Consider the following 23,871-nt stretch of genomic DNA (forward strand, 5'->3'; position numbering starts at 1 on the left):
CCGGATGATACCCTTCCAGTTGAAATGCAAGAAGTCAGCTGAGTATAATGATAATGTGGAAAGTTAATTTTAAAACAGAATTCTGGAATCAAATAATTAAATATGAATATATGTAGCATCTACGGTAGTAATTTGTTGGATGGGTCCAAGTAATGAGTGAAATACAGTTGTGCTCAAAAGTTGGCATACCCTGGCAGAAATTGTGAAATTTTGGCTTTAATATTGAAAATCATGCCAACAAACTCTTTTATTTAAGGATAGCAATCACATGAAGCCATTTATTATCACATCATTTTTTGGATCCTTTTAAAATCATAATAACAGAAATCACGCAAATGGCCCTGATCAAAAGTTGACATACCCTGGAATGTTTGGTTTTGGTACAGAAACAGAAGGTGGCACACAAGGTTAAAATGGCAATTAAAGGTTAATTTCCCACATTTGTGGCTTTTTAAATCCCAATTAGAGTCTATGTATGAATAGACACTGAATGCACTTTGCAGGCTAGACACCGAGCCATGAAGAAGTAGAAAAAAAAATGTATCTCCTTCACTGATGGGCACCAGTGATGAGCATTGATGGGCAGCACTAATAGCCAGCACTGATTGGCATCCCTTGTGGGCACTGGTTTCTGGCACTTTTGGGCACTGGTTGGTGGCAATTATGGGCACTGGTTGGCACCGATTGCTGGCAGTGGTGGGAAAGTATTGCTGGCACTTAATTGTAATCAGGGCACTGATGATTAGTGCCCCGATTACATCACTAGATGTCCCCTGTAAAGAGGTGCTGCTGATTGGCTCTCCCCTCCTCACACTCTATCAGTGTAAGGCAAGGAGAGCCAATTACCGGCATCTCGTGTTTACATGTGACCGGATGTGATTGGTCACATCACATCCCAATCACATGGTTAAAGAGCAGCGGGCGCGGTTCTTTACACAGATCGGGGTCGCGCCATGTCCTAGCAACAAGGTGTGGCCGTGAACGCTGGTCGTCCACCCAGAATGAGAGCCGCACTGCCCAGCAGTCATTTGACGGTGGGCGGGCGGCAAGAGGTTGAGAGCAGGAGAGCAGCCTGTATTTGTCCTGCGGTTACCTGTGGGTTTTTCTTTGTATCCTGAGAAATTCTTCTGCCAGTTGTGGCTGCAATCTTTCTTGGTCTACCTGACCTTGGCTTAGTATCAAAAGAGCCCCGAATTTTCCACTTCTTAATAAGTGATTAAGGAGTACTGACTGGCATATTCAAGGCTTTGGATATCTTTTTATATCCTTTTCCATCTTTGTAAAGTTTCATTACCCTGTTACGCAGGTCTTTTGACTGTTCTTTTCTACCTCCTCATGGCTCGGTGTCTAGCCTGCTTAGTGCATCCAAGGGAGAACTAACAAACTCATTGATTATTTATACACAAACACTAATTTGGATTTTAAAAAGCCTCAAATGTGGGAAATTAACCTTATATTGCCATTTTAACCTATGTGTGCCACCTTCTGTGTCTGTACCAAGGCCAAACTTTCCAGGGTATGTAAACATTTTATCAGGGCCATTTGGGTGATTTCTATTATCATTATGATTTTAAAAGGATCCAAGATAATAAATGGCTTCATGTGATTGCTATCCTTAAAATAAAATTCATTGATCAGTCACATTTTTAATATTAATTACAAAATTTCACAATTTCTGCCAGAATATGCAAACTTTTGAGCACAACTGTATAGTTTGGTGAGCACAGATATGGAGTTTTTTTTATCATTTGTGAGTGGGATTTGGCTGGGTAATGTTTTAAAATGTTTCATATGTGTTTTTCTTTTATATTATCAAATAATTTTTGAGTTTTCTTTTTTCATTTTACAAGAAGAAGAAAAAAAAAAAGAACAGCCTTTACAACCTAGGGGTTAGGACATTCAACCTTTCGCCCCTCAACTGTCATGTCCCAGTGCAGGTTAGAATCTGATATGAGGCTTGATTCACCAAGTTATAACACAATTGTTATCTGTCATAAGGATCAACATTTTCAGGACAAAACAGTTGTTTATAAGTGAAAGGAGTCAGTTATCTTTGCAGCATCATAAATAGCTTGTCCCGCCATGTCTTGCCTCATGCAGCAGAAGCCTGTTAAGGGGTCCTATGCTTTAAAGCCCCAGTAGCGCAGAAAGCCCAGAGGGTGCTGCAATATTATTGTAGGGACATGCCAAGGTACACGTTGGGCAGATGGGTAGCAGGGTCAGGCCGAGCAGGAAGCAGTGAGCACAGCTGACACATAGTGAACATGAACTTTTACAGCAGTTAAGTGACACGTGAGTTACAGAGACAGAAAAAGCAAATATAGAATAAAATACAAAAACTGTGAAAAAGAGAAAAGAAAGTGACTAGATGAGGAAGCAACTTAAAACTTGAAAGTGGAAATAGTATGGCCTGGACTGAGGGTCTGAAGGACTATTCTTTTTCTCCTAACCACCATATTCTCACATTCTGTACTAGACACAGGAAAGGAGAAATTGGAATGGTTCCAGCAAGAATCATCCTTCCTTAGGACACTTTTTATAAGGTCTACAGTGTTGGGGAAATGCAGAGTGGGCATTTGAACAATTGGTGAAGAGAAGCACAAAATGATTAAAAAGGGACCTCTGGAGATGGAAATATGGAAACCGTCATTGATGACTTGTTCTTAGAGCAGTACTCAACTCCCCCAAACCACCAAGTATTTTTTACCTATATTCCTGGTTTGTCTTCTGAACACATTCTCACCCACACCCCTTAAATGTTTAGGGCAGTATACGTCCAGGAACAAATGCTCAAAATACAAGCAGTCTATGTTCCAAGTATTTGTCCCCACACAGCCCATCTGTGCCCTCCGCCACAGCTAAACACCAGAGTAGAGTTGCCACCTAATCCCTTTAGGCCGGGTTCACACTGGTCAGACAAACGCTCCGACATTGGGAGCTCATGTCGCATGACGTGTGAAAATCAATGTTTCCCTATGGGAGCCGTCTTAACTGGTCCGACACAAGTCGGTCCGACTTTGAAAATGCTCCCTGTACTACTTTGGTCCGACACTGATCCTACTTCAGCCAATTGAATATCATTGAATTCGGACCAAAGTAGGAGCCTTGTCCTTACCATCTGACTTTTGACATCCGACATGTGATTACAGCAGCAGTAAAAGGAATTTATTTCACTCTGGGATTGTTTTGATTGGTCAAAGAACAAGTCAGACTATCACAAAGTCGGATCAAAGTAGTATCCTGTTCATGAAAGTCGGATGGATGTAGGACCAATGTAGGACCAAAGTAGGACTGATGTCGCAGGGCAAAGTAGGATGAAAGTTGTACTGCTGTCGTGTAGTATAGTGTGAACCCAGCCTCAAACCCGAACACATATTGATTGCACAGGTTGTGTGGCTGATTAAGGTGGTAATTCAACTCACTTAGTACCTTATCTGCATTAAATCAGCCTCAGAACCTGTGTAATTCATATGTGTTCAGGTTTAAAGGGATGAGGTGGCAACCCTACACCAGAGGCTCATGCAGCAGGGCTAAATGCCCAGTGTGCCTGGGACCTTAAAATACCTATGGGTATACACGCTGGGAGAAAAGAAGTAAAAGCGTGCCAACCTGAGGTCTTCAGTTTAAAACAAATAAAAGTAGATGGACTCAGAATATGACATAGGTAAATACCAAGCAGACAGAAGGCTAATCATTCATATAGGAGACTTGAAGTGAGCAGAGTGCTCTGCTGTTTAAAGGAGACATGTCACAGATAGAAATATCAGAGATGCCATTGCCAATCTCCTGAACTGCCTGACCACTGACTTTAAAAGCAGTTTAAATATAAGCTTTTAGATGCAGACATGGCCTTTGTTTTGTTTTTTATTTAGTGGTCCAATTCGCCCCAGCCCCGTTTTCAATGATCTAGGAATCCTATTTGTTTACCAGTTTGAAATGCAGGAGTAGTATTTTCAAACACACACAGGCCGGGTTCACACTAGAGCTGCACGATTAATCGCGGAGAGAATCGCGATCTCGATTCTCTCCATCCACGATCTCCCCGCGGGATGACCCGCGATTTTCATATGTCGCCGCCGGTTCCACGTAACCAGCGTGGAACGCAAATGGCACTGACGTCAGCAACCGGAACTGACGTCAGGTTATCAGAGACGCAGAGTGATGCCTGGGCGTGGGCGGTACCAGCATGCTTCTCGGCCGGCGGGAAAAAGCCGTCGCTACTGTCCGAGGTGCTGAAGGCGCCGCCTGTGTGTCCCCGGAGAGCCACTCTGGACGGTGAGTGAACCGCGTTTTGCCTTTGTGTGCCTGCATCCCCTGCAATGTAACCCGGGATGTCTTGTGACCCCCAGCCAGGTGACCCTGTATATGGAGAAGATGCTAAGCTGTGTTCTGTATATGGAAAGATGGCACAAAGATGGTTTTAAACTGTGCTCTGTATATGGGGGGTGGCATAGAGATGGTGCTGGGCTGTGCTCTATATATGAATTGATGGTGCTTGGATGTGTATATGGATGGATGGCATAGAGATGGTGCTGGGCTGTGCTCTGTATATAGGGGGGGTGGCATAGATGGTGCTGAACTGTGATCGGTATATCAGGGGGAATGGTGCCGGGCTGTGCCCTGTATATCAGGGATGGCACAGATGTTGCTGGGCACTGTATATAGGGGATGGCATAGAGATGGTGCTGAGCTGTGCTCTGAATAGGGAGGAAAGGCATAGTGGGTACTGGGTTGTGTTCTGTATGTTGAGGGGTGGCACAGAGATGGTGCCTTCAATTGGCATTTCCATGTGCCCCAATTGCTAGATATTAATAATATTTATACAGCACCAACAATTTGCATACTGTACATTTCTCATCAGTTCCTGATCTCATGGAGCTTACACTCTTAAGTCCCAAACTCACATACACATATTAGGTCCAATGTATACAGGAGCTTACCGCTATCAGGCTAAAGGGGGGCCCTTATAATATATATATATATTATGAATATTACCACAGTCTAATAAAAAAAATTGAGAATCGTAAGAGAATCGTGATCTTCATTCTAAGCAAAAGAATCGTGATTCTCATTTTGGCCAGAATCGTGCAGCCCTAGTTCACACTGCTCTGACATGGAAGTCAGACGATATTCTATTGGGTTTGCTTGCAGCAGCTTGGCATTGCATGCCATTTCTGAGCCTATCATCTACTAGGACCCCCAGGTCCTTTTCCCTCCTAGATTCCCCAGAAGTTCTCCCCCTAGTGAGTAGATTGCATTCATGTTTTTACCACCCAAATGCATTATTTTAAATTTTTCTACATTAAACCTCATTTGCCATGTAGTTGCCCACTTCATTCATTTGTTCAGATCTTCTTGCAAATTTTCCACATCCTGCAGAGAAGCTATTGTCCTAGTTAACTTTTAGTATCGTCCGAAAATACTGAGATTGAGCTTTTTATCCCTTTCTCCAGATCATTTATTAGTAAATTAAATAGGATTGGTCCCAGGACAGAACCCTGGGGGACCCCACTCTCCACACCAGACCATTCCAAGCACTCCCAATTTATCACCACCCTCTGAACTTGCCCCTGTAGCCAGTTTTCAATCCATGTACTCGCCCTATTGTCCATGCCGACAGACCTTAGTTTGTACAGTAAACATTTATGGGGAACTTTATCGAATGCCTTTGCAAAATCCAGATACACCACATCTACGGGCCTTCCTTTATCTAGATGGCAACTTACCTCCTCATAGAAGGTTAATAGACTGGTTTGGCAAGAATGAATCATGAATCCAAGCCGATTACTGCAAATGATACTGTTTTCATTACTAAAATCTTGTATATGGTCCCTTATCATCCCCTCCAAAAGCTTGAAAACTTAACGTGAGGTTAACTGGTCTGTATTTCCCAGGGATACATCTTGGTCCTTTTTTAAATATTGGTGCTACATTGGTTTTTCTCCAATCAGCTGGTACCATAAGAGTCAGTAGACCGTTTGTAAAACTTAGGAACAATGGGCCAGATTCACGTAGAAGTGCGGCGGCGTAACGTATCGTAGATACGTTACACCGCCGCAAGTTTTCATCGCAAGTGCCTGATTCACAAAGCTCTTGCAATGAAAACCTACGCTGGCGGCCTCCGCGCCGGACCTACTGCGCATGCTCACTTTTGAATTTCCCGCCGTGCTTTGCGCGAAGTGACGTAATTTTTTCAAACGGCGACGTGCGTAGCGTACTTTCGTATTCCCGGACGTCTTACGCAAGAAAAAAAAAAATTTGAATTTAGACGCGGGAACGACGGCCATACTTTAACATGGGCTGTGTAAAGTTAGGGCAGCTAAAATGACGACTAACTTTGTGACGGGAAACTAGACTAGCAGCGACGTAGCGAACGCGAAAAACCGCCGTGGATCGCCGTAAGTACTAATTTGCATACCCGACGCTGGTTTACGACGCAAACTCCCCCCAGCGGCGGCCAAAGTATTGTATCCTAAGATCCGACAGTGTAATTCAATTACACCTGTCGGATCTTAGGGCAAACTATGCGTAACTGATTCTATGAATCAGTCGCATAGTTAGGAAGCCCCTAAAACAATTACGACGGCGTATCAGGAGATACGCCGTCGTATCTCTTTTGTGAATCTGGCCCAATGGTCTGGCAATTACTTGACTGAGTTCCTTAACCACTTAAGACCCGGACCAATATGCAGGTTAAGGACCTTGCCCCTTTTTGCGAATCGGCACTGCGTCGCTTTAACTGTCGTGCGATGCGACTCCCAAACAAAATTGGCATCCTTTTTTTCCCATTATAGCGTTTCCAAAAAGGGGATAGTTTTATGGCATTTTTATGAATACATTTTTTTTTTTACTACTAATGACGGCGATCAGCGATTTTTTTCGGGACTGTGACATTTTGGTGGACACATCGGACAATTTTGACACATTTTTGGGACCATTGTCATTTCACAACAAAAAATACTAACAAAAATGCATTGATTACTGTGAAAATTACAATTGCAGTTTAGGAGTTAACCACTAGGGGGCGCTGTAGGGGTTAAGTGTGACCTCATATGTGTTTCTAACTGTAGGGGGGCGGGTCTGTACGTGTGACGTCATTGATCGTCTTTCCCTATATCAGGGAACAGACGATCAATGACACCGCTACTGTGAAGAACGGGGAAGGTGTGTTTACACACACTTCTCCCCGTTCTTCAGCTCCTGTGATCGATCGCGGGACACTGGCGGTGATCGGGTCCGCGGAGCTTCGGACCGGGTCGCGTTGCTAGCGAGCGCGACCCACGACTGGGCTCTTAAAGGCAACATACATGTACGTGCCTGTGCCCAGCCGTGCCATTCTGCCAACGTATATGTGCAGGAGGCGGTCCTTAAGTGGTTAAGGACCCTCGGGTGCAAGCAATTTGGTTCCGGTGACTTATTTATGCCAAGTATTTCAAGTCTATTCCTAATTCTATCCTGTTAGCCATGAGGGTGCTTCCTGTGACACGTCATGAGAATTAACCATGTAGTTTTGGTTACTGAAGCCCCCCCATTTCCCTTTTGAAGAATGAGGAAAAGAATACATTCAAAACCTTTGCCATCTCTCCATCCTTTGTAACGAGATTACCTTCATCATTCTTTATGGGGCCCGATATCGGTCCTCCCTCTTTTACTATTAATGTACTTAAAGAATTTCTCTGGATTTTTCTTACTCTCTTTCGCTATGTGCCTTTCATGTTCTATCTTAGCCACCCTGATTGCACCCTTACATTTCTTATTGCATTCTTTGTACAGTTGGTATGCTGATGATGACCCCTCAGCCTTGTAATTTTTTGAAGGTTATCTACTTTGCTTTTATATGCATTTTTACGTTGGAGTTAAGCCACCCAGGACTTTTATTAGCTCTTTTAAATGTATTACCAATTGGGATGCATTGGCTAATTATTATTATTATACAGGATTTATATAGCGCCAACAGTTTACGCAGCGCTTTACAATATAAAAGGGAGACAATACAGTTACAATACAATAAAATACAAGAGGATTAAGAGGGCCCTGCTCAGAAGAGCTTACAATCTAATAGGTACCCTCCCATTTAATATCTTCTAGCAAGGAATGTAGTTTATAGAAGTTGGCTCTTTTGAAATTCAGTGTCTTTGTATTCCTCTTGTGTTTCCTGCTTGTGTGATTTATACTAAAAACGTATTGACCTGTGATCGCGGTTTCCTAATTTGCCCTGTATTTCCGCATTTGTGATCAGGTCTATATTGTTAGTAATTAGAAGGTCTAATAACACATTGTTTCTTGTTGGTGCATTTACCATCTGACCCATGAAATTGTCCTGCAAGACATTTAGGAAATGGCGAGCCTTAGACGAATGCACAGTTCCTTCTGCCCAGTCTATGTCTGGATATTTAAAATGCCCCATTATAATTGACACTTCCCATCCTTGCCGCCATTCCAAGATGTGATAGGCGTTCCGCCTCCCCCTCCTCCTTCTGGTTAGAGGGCCTATAGCATACTTCCAGTATTACTTTTCCCTTGGTTTCTTCCCTCAGTAGCTTTACTCATAATAATTCCACCTCCTTTCTTGCTTCATTAGTGATATTGTCCCTCACAATCACCTGTACATCATTGTTTATAGACAGGCATACTCCTCCCCCATTTTTACCCCCCCTAACTCGATATAGGGAATACCCTTGAATAGTTGTCAGCCAAGAGACAACAGTTGAGAGCTGTTGAACCAAGTTTCCAAAATTCCCACAAAATCTTAATCCTCTTCATACCCTAGCAGCTCTAGTTCTCCCATCTTGTCCTCCGGACTCCTGAACAAGCCTTGTAGTTTTGTCTGGACGCATGCCATCTCCTTATTGGGTGTTCTGAGGTTGCAATTATGACTTTTCACTATACGTACCACGGGTTTAGGCGCTTTAGTCAACCTAGCACCAATGCCCCCAATACTACCCACTGAAATTTGTTCCACGCTGGCTATCTTTATGTCTGGAACCCCCCCGTCCCGTTGCCTATTTCAAAAGCCCCTCTAACTTTTTGGCCATCTTCCCTCCCAGCCGATCGGCACCCTCCCCATTTAGGTGCAGTCCGTCCCTGCTAAAGAGCTGGTAACCAACTGAAAAATCGTCCCAGTTCTCCAGGAACCCAAACCCCTCCTTTCTACACCAGCTCTTCAGCCACCTGTTTACTTCCCTAATCTCCCACTGCTTTTCTGGTGTGGCTCGAGGTCCCAGTAGTATTTTGGGGAATACTACCTTGGAGGTCATATTCTTCAATTTAGCTCCTAAATCCCTAAAATCGTTTTTTTAAAGACACTCAATCTTCCTCTGACTTTGTCATTGGTGCCAACGTGCATCATGACAGCCGGGTCTTCCCCAATCCCCCCCCCACCCAGTAATCTGTCCACCAGATCTGTGATGTGCCGAACCCGAGTGCCTAGTAGACAACATTCGGCGCTTCAGCTCTTTGTGACAGATTACCTTCTCTGTCCTTCTGTGAATTGAGTCCCTTATCATCAAAATCTGTCCTCGACTTTCCCCACACCCTCGCTGGAGGAGTTCTTTCCCTGGCAGCTAGGGGCGTCACTCTGCTCCAGCAATGCTGGTCCCTGACTGGTTTCACCAATGTCACTCAACAGGGTGTACTTATTGGGATGTTCCAGTTCAGGATCGGCCTCCCTGACTCTTTCCCCTCTACCTTTCCTGACTGTCACACATCTACTCTGCTCTGGTGCCTGCACCGCTTTGTCTCCACCTGCCTGTATGCTGGCCCTTGGTACGATCCCAACTCTCCTTTAGTATGGAGAATCTTCTCAGTGTTGACAGTTGTTTGCCTAGAATCAGAACCTGGGCTTCCAGGGAAACAACGTGCTTACATGTTATGTTGCACAGTGGTATTTGCCCTCGCTCGGATTGCAAGGAATGCATACATGTTGCAAGACGTAAACTGAGTCCCATCTCCATACCCGCCGGGCATCTACCCATTTTCCATTCACAGATCACTTTTCATTCATAGAATTGATAGTACAGCTTTCACAAATAAAGTGGAAGGGGGATTGGAAAGGGCAGGTATAGTCGGCACTCTTGATGAATGTCTGTGCCAGTTCTAATATTAACCCCAAAGCACCAAAAACAAGGGCTAACCGCGTTTAGGGACTGGGAGTACAGCGTTTGTAGAAGCCGTTCCAATAATCAACAGTCAATGTATGTCTATTGCTATAAGTCCTGAGCCACATTTCAGGATATTAATGCTACCATGGAAATAATCGTGTTGACTTCCCTGAAGTTCCTGTTACTAATATGGTTCCCCTGTTAGCATGTGCTATGATTGGATTGTATGTTCTGTATATTTTTTGTAATGTAAAGGCTTTCTAAAATCTAACTTTATTTATGTATTTATATTAATAAATTCTTTATATTTTTCTATAACCAGTCTACTGTGCCTACAAAGTTCAAAGCCCCTCATTTTTTATTTTTCAAACAGTCAATGTCCAATGAACTCACTGGCGATTTATTCACATGATTAAAGGAAGTATAAAAAGTACATATTCCACAGAACTATTGATTATATATTTTCAAAATGACTGATTATCAAATTACTTTATAAAAGATTTAAATCGGGCTTAAATCCTCTGATTGCCGTCATTCACGTGACTTGCAAAAGTGAATGTGTGCGAAAACGCGTTTGTCATGGAAACCATGGACACATGCGCTCCACGCTGGCTCTAGCGTCTTCCTCCTCCAGGTACCGCGTGTCCGCCCAGGTGTTTCAGAGACGTCCTCCACTCGCAGCGGCAGCTTCCCGGCCTGGTCCTCCCTGCAGCCCTTTCAATCTTATCTTTGCAGCCATGGTGGTTGGTGCCTCCCCATGGCTTTCTTTGGCCGGTATAAGTGCCCGAGCCATCTCCAGCATTCTATGGAATATGTACTTTTTTTTACTTCCTTTAATCATGTTGTGAATAAACCACTAGTGAGTTCATTGGATATTGACTCTTGATTATTGCAACAGCTTCTACAATCATTATACTCCAGCCCCTGAGTGCTGTCAGCCATTGCCATTTTCAGTTCTCAGCATTTATCTTATGCTACTGGACAGCAGCACAGTGGAGCCGAGTTCTCAGAGTGGTCCTTGCTGTATACAAACTCCACAGTGTGGGTTTACAACCAATAGCACCTGTAACTTTGTTTTTATTGCCAAAAGATTATGGCTGCAGGGGTTTGGGGGCAGAGACACCAGCAGCCCAGCACCAGCATAAAGGCAACTTTTGAATTTAAGTACTGTCCTGTGTGTGATTTTTAAATAATGTTACAATATTTAGGCTTTAACTGCTGAACCTTATACACTGTCTCCTGTCTTCTGAGGTGCAGGCAACGGACGACCAAAAACTGTCAACCTCTTACCCTATGAAATGCCAGCTTCAGTGAGTTCCTGAATCTCTTCTTTTCCTCCTCACTTAAGTTTTTGTTTTTTTTGGAACCAGCAATGAACGTTAGTTGCTGTCATGTGCACTTCTCTATGCACACTACACATCCCATAGTGCCTAGTCTGTCTCAGGGGCAAGCAAGAAAGGGTGGCTACATTCCTACATACAGTGGGACCATGGAGAATGAACATAGCCACCCTCTCTCTAACAGGAAGACGAATCACAGCAGAAAATAAAAAGATTTGGGGGGACCCGAGAGCAATATAAGGGACATTTCTGAGTTAAAAATACATACTTGAAAATATATTTTTTTAACCAGAGGTTAGTGTCACTAAGGTTCATTAGGTGGATGTTCTGACACAATTGCGGTAGATGCATGTTCACTAACTTTTACTTTGGAACTGCTCTTTAGCCCCTTCTAATTCACTCTCCTATGCAAATGAACAGCTCCAATTTCACTTGCAGCATGCTTGTCCAAGGTCAGTGACTCAGACAGTATTGATATCTGGGACAGCTCGGCAAACTAGAATTTTCAAAAAGGAGATAAGCAATGACCGTTCATATATTTTTCTCATGCCATGTGTGCTTTAAGGGAAAATTGTCAACTGCACCGAGGATACTTTTGCAAATTCTCTCAATTTCTGTAGGATGACTGATGCATTATTTCTAGGGATATATCCTATATGTCCTCAAGAATTTCACAAGTGCTCCAATAGACAGCACTGCCATGAACTCAGACAACTTAAAAAAGGACATGAGATGATAGTAAAAAATTAAGCAGCAAGAAATGGAAAATAAAACTTCATGTAGAAACTAAAGAAAACAGACATCCAGAAGAGTTAAAGGAAAGAAAGAGGAGACGAATAAGAGAGGACAGACAGGGAAGAGTGAAACACCTACAGTTAGGAGGGATAAGAAGTAGGCTTTTCCCCCACTCACTGCTATCTGACGCTGGTTCAGGTTTGTTTGGTGAGATAAACCATTATTAGGGATGGGGTGAAGAGGGAGAGTTCATGTTCAGGAGGCAGCCACTCACCGGCCAGGCAGCCATCAGAGCCCCGCACATTGTCCAGAGCGTCCAGTGTGACATGAGCTGCATTGTTATTGTCACACTCTCTGCCAGTCCTCTGCCCTGCAACAGAGTTAAGGAAGTTAGAGGTGGGCATGATTTTGTACAGACAGACTGCCCAACATTTATTAGCCTGGGAATCTTGTGAGCACAGCAAGAAGAGGAAGAGAGTTGTCGACTGCAATAATGATGCCATGCAGGAGTGGTCTGTACATGCAGATTATGAATAACCAGCAAAATATTAAAAAGTACCAGTCCAAAATGGGCATTTGTGAGTCTGATTCTCTAGATTATAACAGTGCTGCCATACAATTCAGATGGGTGTTATTCACTTGTATACTCTCCCTGTCAGAGCCAACTCAGTGTCAATCTGTAAGGCCACCATGGAGGATGACTGGTTGCCTCTCTCAGCCCGTTCTGATGACTAACACTTTGGCCTGCGGGAGGGTAAAACTATCAATTAACAAAGCCTTTGTTTATTCATGCAATCCTAACAGCAACGTTGTGATAGCACAGTTCAAATAAGACGGTCTTAGGAATTCAATGACAGGTTCACTCCATCTGCAGTTGGTTAATGCTGCACTATTGTAACAAATCAAAAATACAAATTATTATTACAAATGCCTTTAACTGACTTCCCATCTTTAATATTCTGCAGGTTTTATGGGGTCATAATATTCCTTACCAGATGTCTACAAAATTGCTAGACCCACAGGGAATTAGAGAAACATTCAACAACACATAAGAGGTATCTCAATGAAGACTAAAGCAGTACATGGAACATATTCAATGGGGTAAATACTGAGAGTGTTACCATCATCCTCTTCTGGAGATGCAAATTCTTCTTCTGTGACATTTCCCTGAAAAAGCCAAAAAAGACAACATGACATCAGTGGGCCCATGTGACCATTACCACTTCTCTACATTAAAATCTCCTGGAACTGCTTTGCCAGATATTTCTTAGCGGGGCAGTTGTTTGCCAGATATTTCTTAGCGGGGCAGTTGGTTTTTGCACACAGATGGTTGACTCAGCCAGATGATGAAGCCGTGATAACTTTAGAAGCTGCAGTTGTAGGTTCCTATTAAGCTCTGTCCTGCTTGTTATACAGGGGAAGAGGGGCCCCTTATCCCATTACAGGATCCATGCGCTCAGTCATCAGAGCGTAGGATTCGACTAGAAGGGCTGAATTCCAGGGTGGGGTGGTGTCACCGCATACTCCTCTGTGGCGTAATCCCCAACTGTCTCACTTTTTTTTATATCCAGATCCAATTACTTGGACCAGATATGGGATAAAAACAGTGGGCCAGATTCACGTAGAATTGCCTATCTTTAGGCGGGCGTAGCGTATCTCATATACGCTACGCCGCCGTAACTTTGAGAGGCAAGTCCCGTATTCAGAAAGAACTTGCGCCCGAAGTTACGGCGGCGTAGCGTATATGGGCTGGCGTAAGCCCGCCTAATTCAAAATAGGCTGGTAGGGGGCGTGTTGTATGCAAATTAATCGTGACCCCACGTACTTGACGCTCCTAACGAACGGCGCATTCGCCGTCCTTGAAAGTATCCCAGTGTGCATGCTTGAAATCACGTCGCAAATAGTCAATGCTTTCGACGTGAACGTAACTTACACACAGTGCTATTCGCGTACGACTTGCGCAAACGACGTAAACATCGACGCTGTCCCGACGTCCATACTTAACATTGGCTACGCCTCATATAGCAGGGGTAACTTTACGCCGAAAAAAGCCTTACGTAAACAACGTAAATCAATGCGCCGGGCAGACGTACGTTTCTGAATCGGCATATCTAGCTCATTTGCATATTCTACGCGTAAATCGACGGAAGCGCCCCTAGCGGCCAGCGTAAATATGCACCCTAAGATACGACGGCGTAGGAGACTTACGCCGCTCGTATCTAGGCCAAATCTATGCGTAACTGATTCTATGAATCAGGCGCATAGATACGACCGCGCTCATTCGCACATACGACGGCGTATCTGGAGATACGCCGTCGTATGTCCTTTATGAATCTGGCCCAGTGTGTGTAGTGGTTGGAAATGGGGTTTTGTTAATGTTTGATGAGCTTAAAAGTAAGCACCAGCTCCCCAACTCGCACTTGTTTAGTTTTCTCCAGTTCAGGCATGCTTTTTCTGACCAATTTAGGTCCTCAAATCTGGATGTGTGGGTTGGTGACCTGAAATCACTGCTCAGGGAAAAAGACCAAAAGATCTAAAGCCTTGTCTACTATATACAAGGAATTCTTCATAGACATTACCAAGATTTTGGCCTCCTGTCAGGCTGCATGGTTGTCGGATTTCCCGCAGCTTGACAACGATGATTGGGACAATATATGAAGCGCCACGTTTGCTAGATTGGTGTTGGCACGTGATCACTTGATACAGTTTAAGTTCCATCATAGAGTATACTACACTCCTGCTAAACTGGTGAGGATTTTCCCTGCGCACCCATCGAACTGTTAGAGGTGCGATACACCTGGGGCAGATTTTTTGCACATCTTCTGGCATTGCCCGCACATCCGGCAGTTCTGGGTTGAGGTGGTAGACTGGTCACTACAATCACCATAAAACCATCTATAGAAGTCTGTCTGTTGGGCCTGGTGGACAAGTTAGCACTCAAAAATGTGATCCGTACTTTGCTCACTCTGCTCCTATATTATGCACGCAAAGTGATTATCTTGTCATGGAAGAAACTGTTGGCCCCTACCATTATGGCCCGGAAGGCATTGATAAATAAGGCTCTTCCGATGTATGAAGCCACATATCTTAAATAGAGGCTTAAAAAGGTATAGGGTAGTTGGACATAAAATAGCGCCACATCATCGGATTAATGCCTCCTGGTTGAGGGTTATCATTTGTGGCGAGCAGTGAGGTTTGTGTAAGCCTTGATGGGCACCAAATACAATCTCTCTTAGTACGGCAGGGGGGATATAATACTGTTTACATGGAATATATATTGTATGCACCCTTCTCTCTCCTTACTATAATTTTTCTTTGGAACGATTGCTGCCTTTCTTTTATTTGGTCTGGGAGCTGCATTGTACACTGGTGCTGTTGAATTGTAGTGCTGAATGTTTACCACATTTAATAAGCTAGTCATATATGGATCAACATTTTTTTGGTTAAGCAGGGACTCGCCGAATTTCGATCTGTCTATGGACGTTCCTGTTAAAGAGAAGTCAACCCACTAAACAACGCCTCTCAAATGGGACTGCTGGAAAATGTGTGCTTGATCAATGCATGCAGCCAGTCAGCTGCAGCGCTGATCAATGTATTCTGGCAGGAGGGGAGTCCTGCTGTCAGAATACAATAATGCAGCGGGGAGGATTTCCTTATCAACCTCAAATGTGTGGATGGGGAAATACATTTGTTTATTTGATCAGCCACATGGCTGATCAAAAACAGAATCATCTACGGACAGCTTTATATGCAGTTGGTGGTCTGTTGTAGACAATCTAAAGCCAGGTACACCTGGGCCGAATATCATCTGGTTCAACAGAAACCTGCCCACATTTGGCCTGTGTGTACACCAGCCTGCCTGGCTTCTGCTGAATGGGCATTCTGGAAAACCAGCATCTGATCAGCTCTGGTAGCCAATGGCTGTGAGCGCTGACCAGTGTGCTCTGGCAGTCCCTATGTCAGAACACAATAGCTCAGCAGGGAGATCACTGTACTAATATCGCATATAGTTAAAAATCCTTATGAGAGTATTTCTTTGCATCCAAAGTATACTAGTATAAGTCTAACTTAAGAAGCTATACTTTGAGGATACTTTTTGATCCTGCCATAAAACCTGATAAACTTTAACCACTTGCGGTTGGGCGGTGTGGCTCTCGTTCTGGGTGGACGTCATATGACGGCCGCCCAGAACGACCGCTCTCGCGCGACCCCGATCTGTGTAAAGAGCCATGGCTCTTTAACCATGTGATCGGCTGTGACCAATCACAGCCAGTCACATTTAAACACGGAGATGCCAGTAATCGTCTCTCTTCGCCTCACATTGACAGAGTGCGAGGAGAGGAGAGCCAATCAGCGGCATCTCCTCACAGGGGACAGCTAGGTATGAAAATCAGGGCACTGATCATCAGTGCCAGAAATGATTGCCCACCACTGCCAGCAATCAGTGCCAACCAGTGCCCATAATTTCCACCAATCTGTGCCCAAAAGTGATACCAGTCAGTGCTGGCTATTAGTGCTGCCCATCAATGCCCATTACTGCTGCCCATCAATGCCAACTATCAGTGCCGTCTGTGCCCACCAGTGCTGCCTATCAGTGCCCATAAGTGCGGCATATTCGTGCCTCCTCATCAGTGGCACCTAATCAGTGCCCATAAGTGCCACCTAATCAGGGCCCACCAGTGCTGCCTCATCAGCACCCATCGGTGAAGGAGAAAAATTACTTATTTGCAAAATTTACCGACAGAAACATATTTTTTTTCTACATTTGGGGTCTTTTTCAGGGGGGGGGGGATTGGGTGATTAAACACCACCAAAAAATATCTCTATTTGTGTGAAGAAAATTATAAAAATTTCACGTGGTTACAGTGTAGCATGACCTCGCAATTTTTATTCAAAGTGTGACAGCGCTGAAAGCTGAAAAATGGCTTGGGCAGGAAGGGGGTTTAAATGCCCAGTATTGAGGTGGTTAAAGTGATACTAATGCCCATAAATTCTGGATTTACAAACTAGTGCTGCATAAAGGTTGTCCATTTATTTTGAATGGGCAGCCAACGGAAACACAACAAACCCAACCTTGCACACGTGTGATGCGACACCTTGGTCTTGACTATATAGTGTGTTTAGTGTGCCATCCGCAATCATTGGACAGGCATTGCAGGGACCAGAGCTCTGTAATGTTGTCTCATGCCATCTGTCTATTTACACCCTCCCCTCCTCACCCATGCATTAAGTATACCTCTGCATCCATTTCATCTGCAGACACAGTCACAAAGTGCCCCTCTGGTGATAGCTGGAAGAGAGGCATGTAGATGGTTAGAAAATGTTCAGCCATCAATGAATAATTCTAAAAGCAATGCAAGACTTACCTCTCCCTCTTCTGATGGGGAACCGCTGGGTGCCACTGGAGGTGATGGCGTGATCCCCTCTTCCTCCTCCTCCTCTTCCTCCATCACGCCAGCTGTGTAGGAGCCAGACATGGAGGACACTGTGTCTGTGCTGAGCTGGGACTGCTGGCTGTGGGACGAGGCCATGGACATTACGGACTGTGCCAGGCTACTGCTCAAAGGGTCTGCGCAAGAGATGAGGGTGGAATGGGGCAATGGAGGAAGTAGTGACAACGAAGGATAAGACAGAAGAGGGAAAACAAGATAAACAGGTGAAAAAGATGAGAGTGAGGATTACAGTACAGGGTACAGAGAAGAGCGAGGCACAGGAATGGTAAGCAGGGGAACAGAAGTAAACCAGTATATGGCAGGGTGAGAGATGGGCAGAAAAGGGACGGGTGAGGAGTACAGTTAAATGGTTACAGAAGCATAAAGCAACAGAATTCTCAAAGCTGGTGTAAGAAATGTTTCAGTCATAGCAACAAACAATGTAAAACAAAAAGAGCTCCCCAAAAAGGAAAAGCAAACAACTGCCTAAATATACATAAGAAATAAAATATCTACATTCACTGAGTTACTTTTCAGAAACAATAAATGACATTCATTCTGATAAGAATTTTTGTGTGAAAATGCATAATAGATCATAAATGTGACTGGTACAGTTATATCTATAATTTGAATAGAGGAGGGAGGGGTTACAGTCTGGGAAGATTTTCCTTTAAAGGGTTTGTAAAGGTACAATATATTTTTTCCTAAATAGCTTCCTTTACCTTAGTGCAGTCCTCCTTCACTTACCTCATCCTTCCATTTTGCTTTTAAATGACCTTATTTCTTCTGAGAAATCCTCACTTCCTGTTCGTCTGTCTGTAACTCCACACAGTAATGCAAGGCTTTCTCCCTGGTGTGGAGTGTCGTGCTCGCCCCCTCCCTTGGACTACAGGAGAGTCAGGACGCTCTCTACGTTGCAGATAGAGAAAGAAGCTGTGTGTTAGTGGGCGTCCTGACTCGCCTGTAGTCCAAGGGAGGGGGCGAGCACGGCACTCCACACCAGGGAGAAAGCCTTGCATTACTGTGTGGAGTTACAGACAGAAGAACAGGAAGTGAGGATTTCTCAGAAGAAATAAGGACATTTAAAAGCAAAAGGTAAAGGTAAAGGAAGCTATTTAGGGAAAAAAAATGTGTACTTTTACAACCCCTTTAATCGTGTCCTGGTGACTACCATCTACGGGACAGAAAGTTAAAGTGTATGTCTGGGCAAAACTTAAAATATTCAGTACATCTCTGTCTGCAATACATTTTACCTGGGGGGGAAATATCTGCAAATCCTGCCAGAAATGTGGTGTGCACATCACAACCCATTTCCGCTGACAGCACAGTTATCAGGGAGCTGTTCTGTAGTCCAGCAGGGAAGAACTGGGCTGGTCCAATAACACTGCATGGAATTTATGTCATGCAGAGGCACTGTGGGCCAGATTCTGAAAGGACTTACGACGGCGCAGCGCCATGTACGCCGCCGTAAGTCCGAATCCGACCCGTCGTATCTATGCGCCCGATTCTTAGAATCAGTTACGCATAGATATCCATTAGATCCGACAGGCGTAAGTCTCTTACGCCGTCGGATCTTAACTGCATTTTTTTTTACCGCTAGGTGGCGCTTCCGTCGAATTCCGTGTCAAGTATGCAAATTAGCTAGATACGCGAATTCCCGAACGTACGCGCGGCCGACGCAGTAAAGTTACGACGTTCACGTTAGGCTTTTCCCGGCATATAGTTGCCCCTGCTATATGAGGCATAAGTGCGGCGTAACAATGTTAAGTATGGCCGTCGTTCCCGCGTCGAAATTTGTAAAAAATTACGTTGTTTGCGTAAGTCGTCCGTGAATGGGGCTGGACGTCATCGACGTTCACGTCAAAACCAATGACGTCCTTGCGGCGTACTTTGGAGCAATGCACACTGGGAAACTCCACGGACGGCGCATGCGCCGTTCCGCAAAAACGTCAATCACGTCAGGTCACAGTCGTTTTACATAAAACACACCCCCCTGATCCAAATTTGAATTAGGCGGCCTTACGCCGGCCGATTTACGCTACGCCGCTGCCACTTACGGGGCAAGTGCTTTGAGAATACAGCACTTGCCCGTGTAAGTTGCGGAGGCGTAACGTAAATAAGATACATTACGCCCGCACAATTTTACGCGGCTGTACGTGAATCCGGCCCTATTTTGTCAGACCAGACAGGAATTTAGCTCACTGGATTTTTGGTAGGTAAACTGGTATTTTTCTGTAATTGTAACCACTTTTTTCAAGGAATAAAACATGGGGGAATTGTACATGCATTCCAGAGATAAACAGATTTTTTTTTACCCTGATAAACACTTTAAGGAGAAATCTTGCTATCGGAGACACAACAAAAAGTACCACTCAAAAAAGATTCTAACCCTTTCCTACTTTATCCAAAAAACAAAACAAAGAAGCTGGTTGAAGTTCCATTTAATTATGAAAAATAGGTAATAGGGACAGCATGTGTGTAAAAATATCATGGTGTGAAAACTGTTCTTGTAATAATTCCAAAATCAAAGATTTGTTCTGCAGTGGCAAACTGCTTCAATGTACTGTTCATCCTATTTAGTAATCAACAAATGAATATTCCTTCTAAAATTCATGCAACATATTGCATAAAATTCAAACTATTCGCTTGTTTGAAGTAGGAAATTAGTAATTTGGGGTTTGGAGCTATGGATTATTTTGTCCATAAGAATGCAGAACCCTTTTAAAACACAGGTTCAGTACTTCCATGGTTATCATTTAGTTTTAATTTCTTAAATGTTAAATAGGACTGAATTAAACATGCAAACCCCCAGCCCCAGAGCTAATTGGCCTGGCATTTCAGGAATGCAGCACCCTAGCCTTATGCTTATGGGCACCGGGCTCTTAGGCACAACTCAGCGCCCAGGAGAGGGTGCCAGCAAAGGAGAGGATGGGGCCTTTGTCCCACCTACAGTATGCCTCACCCACAGGGCCGTCTTGAATATAGATTGGACCCTGAGCAAACATTTTCTTGGGTCCTCCCGAATCAACTTATCAATTATTTGAGGGCTCGAGGGGCAGCTGCTTTGGGCCCCACAACAATGACTGGGCCAAGGCAGCTTCCCCTTTTGCCCCGTGTTAAAGACAGCCCTACCCACCTATTGGCAGCAAGTTGGTCGGCTTCCCCTTACCATGAACTGGCTTTAGGAGTCTTTTAGACCCCCAAACCAGTTCTCCAGAGTGTGTTATATGAAATGGAAATAAAAAAAATTACATAAGTGCTTTTCTGTTCTTTTTTAAACGTTTTGAGGACTTATCCTAGCAGCGCATGTTCTATTATAGTTGCACCCAGCACTTTGTATTTATTACATTCTTGGATTTGATGTCATTTATATTGTTATTTATTAGCAGAGATATTTATTCTCATTCCTTGATGCTTTTATGTTTTACATACACTTACATACACTGTTTATTATACACTTGATATAGCACTTTATCCTTACCTTAGGTATATCCACCCCATTTCATTTTTACAGCGCAGCATTACTTATTCACTTTATTTCACTTTGGGTCTCATATACCTTCAGTGCTGCTGCTGCAGCAGTAACCCCCCCCCACCCTCTCCCTCCCCCTCCCTTCCCTATTTCTTTGGTAGCGCAGTAATACCTTACCCATATAAAAATTAGAACATGTTCTCTTTTTGCTTGCCGCGATTCCCGGCGGTCTTTTTCCCGGCAGTTTTCCTATGGGAAACACTGCGGTGGAGCATACACCCGGCCGGGTTTCCCGGCCAAAGCTCTTATGGCAGTTTTCCTGCCAGGAAAACCGGCCGTGTGTAGGGGGAAAAAGCTGCTGAGCCGGTTATCAGCTTTCCCCTCGGGTTTGCCGGTGGTAAAAAGTCCGCCAGTAAACCTGTACATGTACGGGGGCATGACACTCAGAGAGACAAAACGCAGAGTATGCAGAAGGGAGGAGATGGTCAATAAAACCTCACAGCACTGGATGATTAAATCAGGTATCATTTTGCACACATGCTGCCTCTCATCACCCTCCACCTCCCTGGTTGGATGTCTACAGTGAAGACCTGTTATGTTTAATGGTATATTAGTATGTATAATATATTCATATAGCATTCAGTGTTACTTTCTCTTTCTGAAAAACAGTAAACAAATTACATACTCTATATACTTATCCTCTACACAGACACATGTCTCAAGCAAGATGACCAGACTGTCACTTCAACCAGCAATACCCATGACGGAGACCCTGTTCCCATCTGTGAAATTCTGCTGAGGTATATTGTGTGTTTTACACACTTTACTACTAAACTATATGTAATGCCAAAATCATAACAAAGATTCAGAAAGCATGCATTTAATGCACTGTACTTGTACCTAAAAAGTGAAGATGTCAATGGGGTTTTGCACAGCACCAGTGGGTTAGCTATCTTTGTCCATTAGTGATGAGCTCAGGTGGGTTCAGATAGGAATCCGAACCCGCCGTAGTTATCCCACCAGAAAGTTGTCAATGCAGACAGAAAATCATAGGTGAAATAGGCCCAGGAGCAGACAAGTAGTGATGTCTCCAGCATTGCTTGATAGGTCATTTTATGTGGTGGGGAATTCCACTGCCACGGCTGAGTGGGCTGACGGCCCGCTATTATGTGTCGTGTTTCCCATGGGTTAAGCCAGAACCAGTGGTGGTGCGTCCATAAAGGATGCAGGAGCACTGCCCCCTCTCTCCTGTCACGTCTCTCTCACCATAGATAGATTCATACATTGCATGAATCTATCTATGGTCACCGCTGCCGCCCCCTATTTAGGTGTCTGGCCCCTGGCACCTGAATTACAGCGGGGGGGGTGTTTTTGGAAGCGCCTGATTAGAGCCGTGGGCTTTAATAGGCTTACAAAATGGTAAACAGCGGGCGCAATGCTGTGCGTTCGCTGTTTTCTCAGTGTTGTGTTAGGAAAGCGAATGACCAGCCTCTCAGCCAATCAGGTGCTCGGGTCTGGTTACCTGTCACCTGATTTGCTGAAACAATAGGCGCTATGATTGGACGCCTGATAGAGAGGACCGGAGACATCAAGGAGGGCGGACGTGAAGGATGGCACAGTGACCCGCTGCGAGACAGGCAAGTCCCGACTCTCGGGCGATGTGCACTGGCAGCAACTGATGGGTACAGTAGTTGCGTTTGATGGCACAGTGGCGGAAATGTATGGGTACAGTGGCTGCGCTTGATGGGCACAGTGGCTGCGCTTGATGGGCACAGTGGCTGCGCTTGATGGGCACAGTGGCTGCGCTTGATGGGCACAGTGTCTGCGCTTGATGGGCACAGTGTCTGCGCTTGATGGGCACAGTGTCTGCGCTTGATGGGCACAGTGTCTGCGCTTGATGGGCACAGTGTCTGCGCTTGATGGGCACAGTGTCTGCGCTTGATGGGCACAGTGTCTGCGCTTGATGTTTTTTTTTTTTCAGTTTGTTTGCGCCCTCTCAAAAATTTTAAGCACCAGCCACCACTGGCCAGAACCTTAGCTGATCCCTAGGCAGCAGATAAGAGCAGCATTTGTTACACTTGACATTTACTGTATGTATGTAATGGTGTTTAAGAGCTTTCCACACATCATCAGCAAAGGGTCTGGAGTGGACTCAGAAGGTGCAAAGCTTTGTCACATAAAACTGCAGCAAATATATAAAATGTAATCTGATATCTCACTACCTGAGGACAGCTACAACGTGAAGCATGACACTTTTATGTCTCCAGAGGCATGGCCGTATACATGGTGGCCTACGTGCATTTATGGCCTGTAACAGCGTGAGCCCCTTGAGAGAATATAACATTTCATTGAGTAATCAAAGGATTAATATAGTTCCTGACCTTCAGGAGAGGTGATGGTGGAGGATAGGGGCGTTCCTGTGCAGGAAGACTGGTCAATGGCTCCAGAAGAAGACAGAGTCAGGTTTTCGCTCTCCGGGGTAGCTCCATTCTCCTGGGGCAAAACACAAACAATGAATGTGAACTTTATTTTCCAATAATCCTTTAAGCTTTAGCAGGGCTCAAGTCTATTTTTTTGTGTGGCAGTTTATTTCAAAAGTTGTGCAATTTATTACAGTATAGCTATCTAAATCTCCAAATAAGCCTCATGAAGTTTTTTTTTTTACCAGAACTGCCATTATACTATACAGTGGGGATCGAAAGTTTGGGCACCCCAGGTAAAAATTTGTATTAATGTGCATAACGAAGCCAAGGAAAGATGGAAAAATCTCCAAAAGGCATCAAATTACAGAT

General features: G+C 44.3%; 1 protein-coding gene across 4 annotated transcripts in view; it reads right to left on the reverse strand.

Annotated features, from left to right (window-relative positions):
• RNF157 (ring finger protein 157) overlaps positions 1-23,871 on the reverse strand; it is a 130,633-nt gene that overhangs the window by 12,337 nt on the left and 94,425 nt on the right. For 3 of the 4 annotated variants that reach the window (XM_040330058.1, XM_040330057.1, XM_040330059.1), the window contains exons 15-19: positions 23,461-23,572; positions 17,542-17,744; positions 17,412-17,465; positions 13,297-13,342; positions 12,450-12,545 (exon numbers count right to left, since the gene is read on the reverse strand). In XM_040330058.1, the coding sequence (XP_040185992.1) occupies positions 12,450-12,545; positions 13,297-13,342; positions 17,412-17,465; positions 17,542-17,744; positions 23,461-23,572 (511 nt within the window). The remainder of the gene's footprint in view (positions 1-12,449; positions 12,546-13,296; positions 13,343-17,411; positions 17,466-17,541; positions 17,745-23,460; positions 23,573-23,871) is intronic. The other variant, XM_040330060.1, reaches the window with a different exon arrangement.

This window comes from Rana temporaria, chromosome 12 (assembly GCF_905171775.1).
Source record: "Rana temporaria chromosome 12, aRanTem1.1, whole genome shotgun sequence".
NCBI lineage: Eukaryota > Metazoa > Chordata > Amphibia > Anura > Ranidae > Rana > Rana temporaria.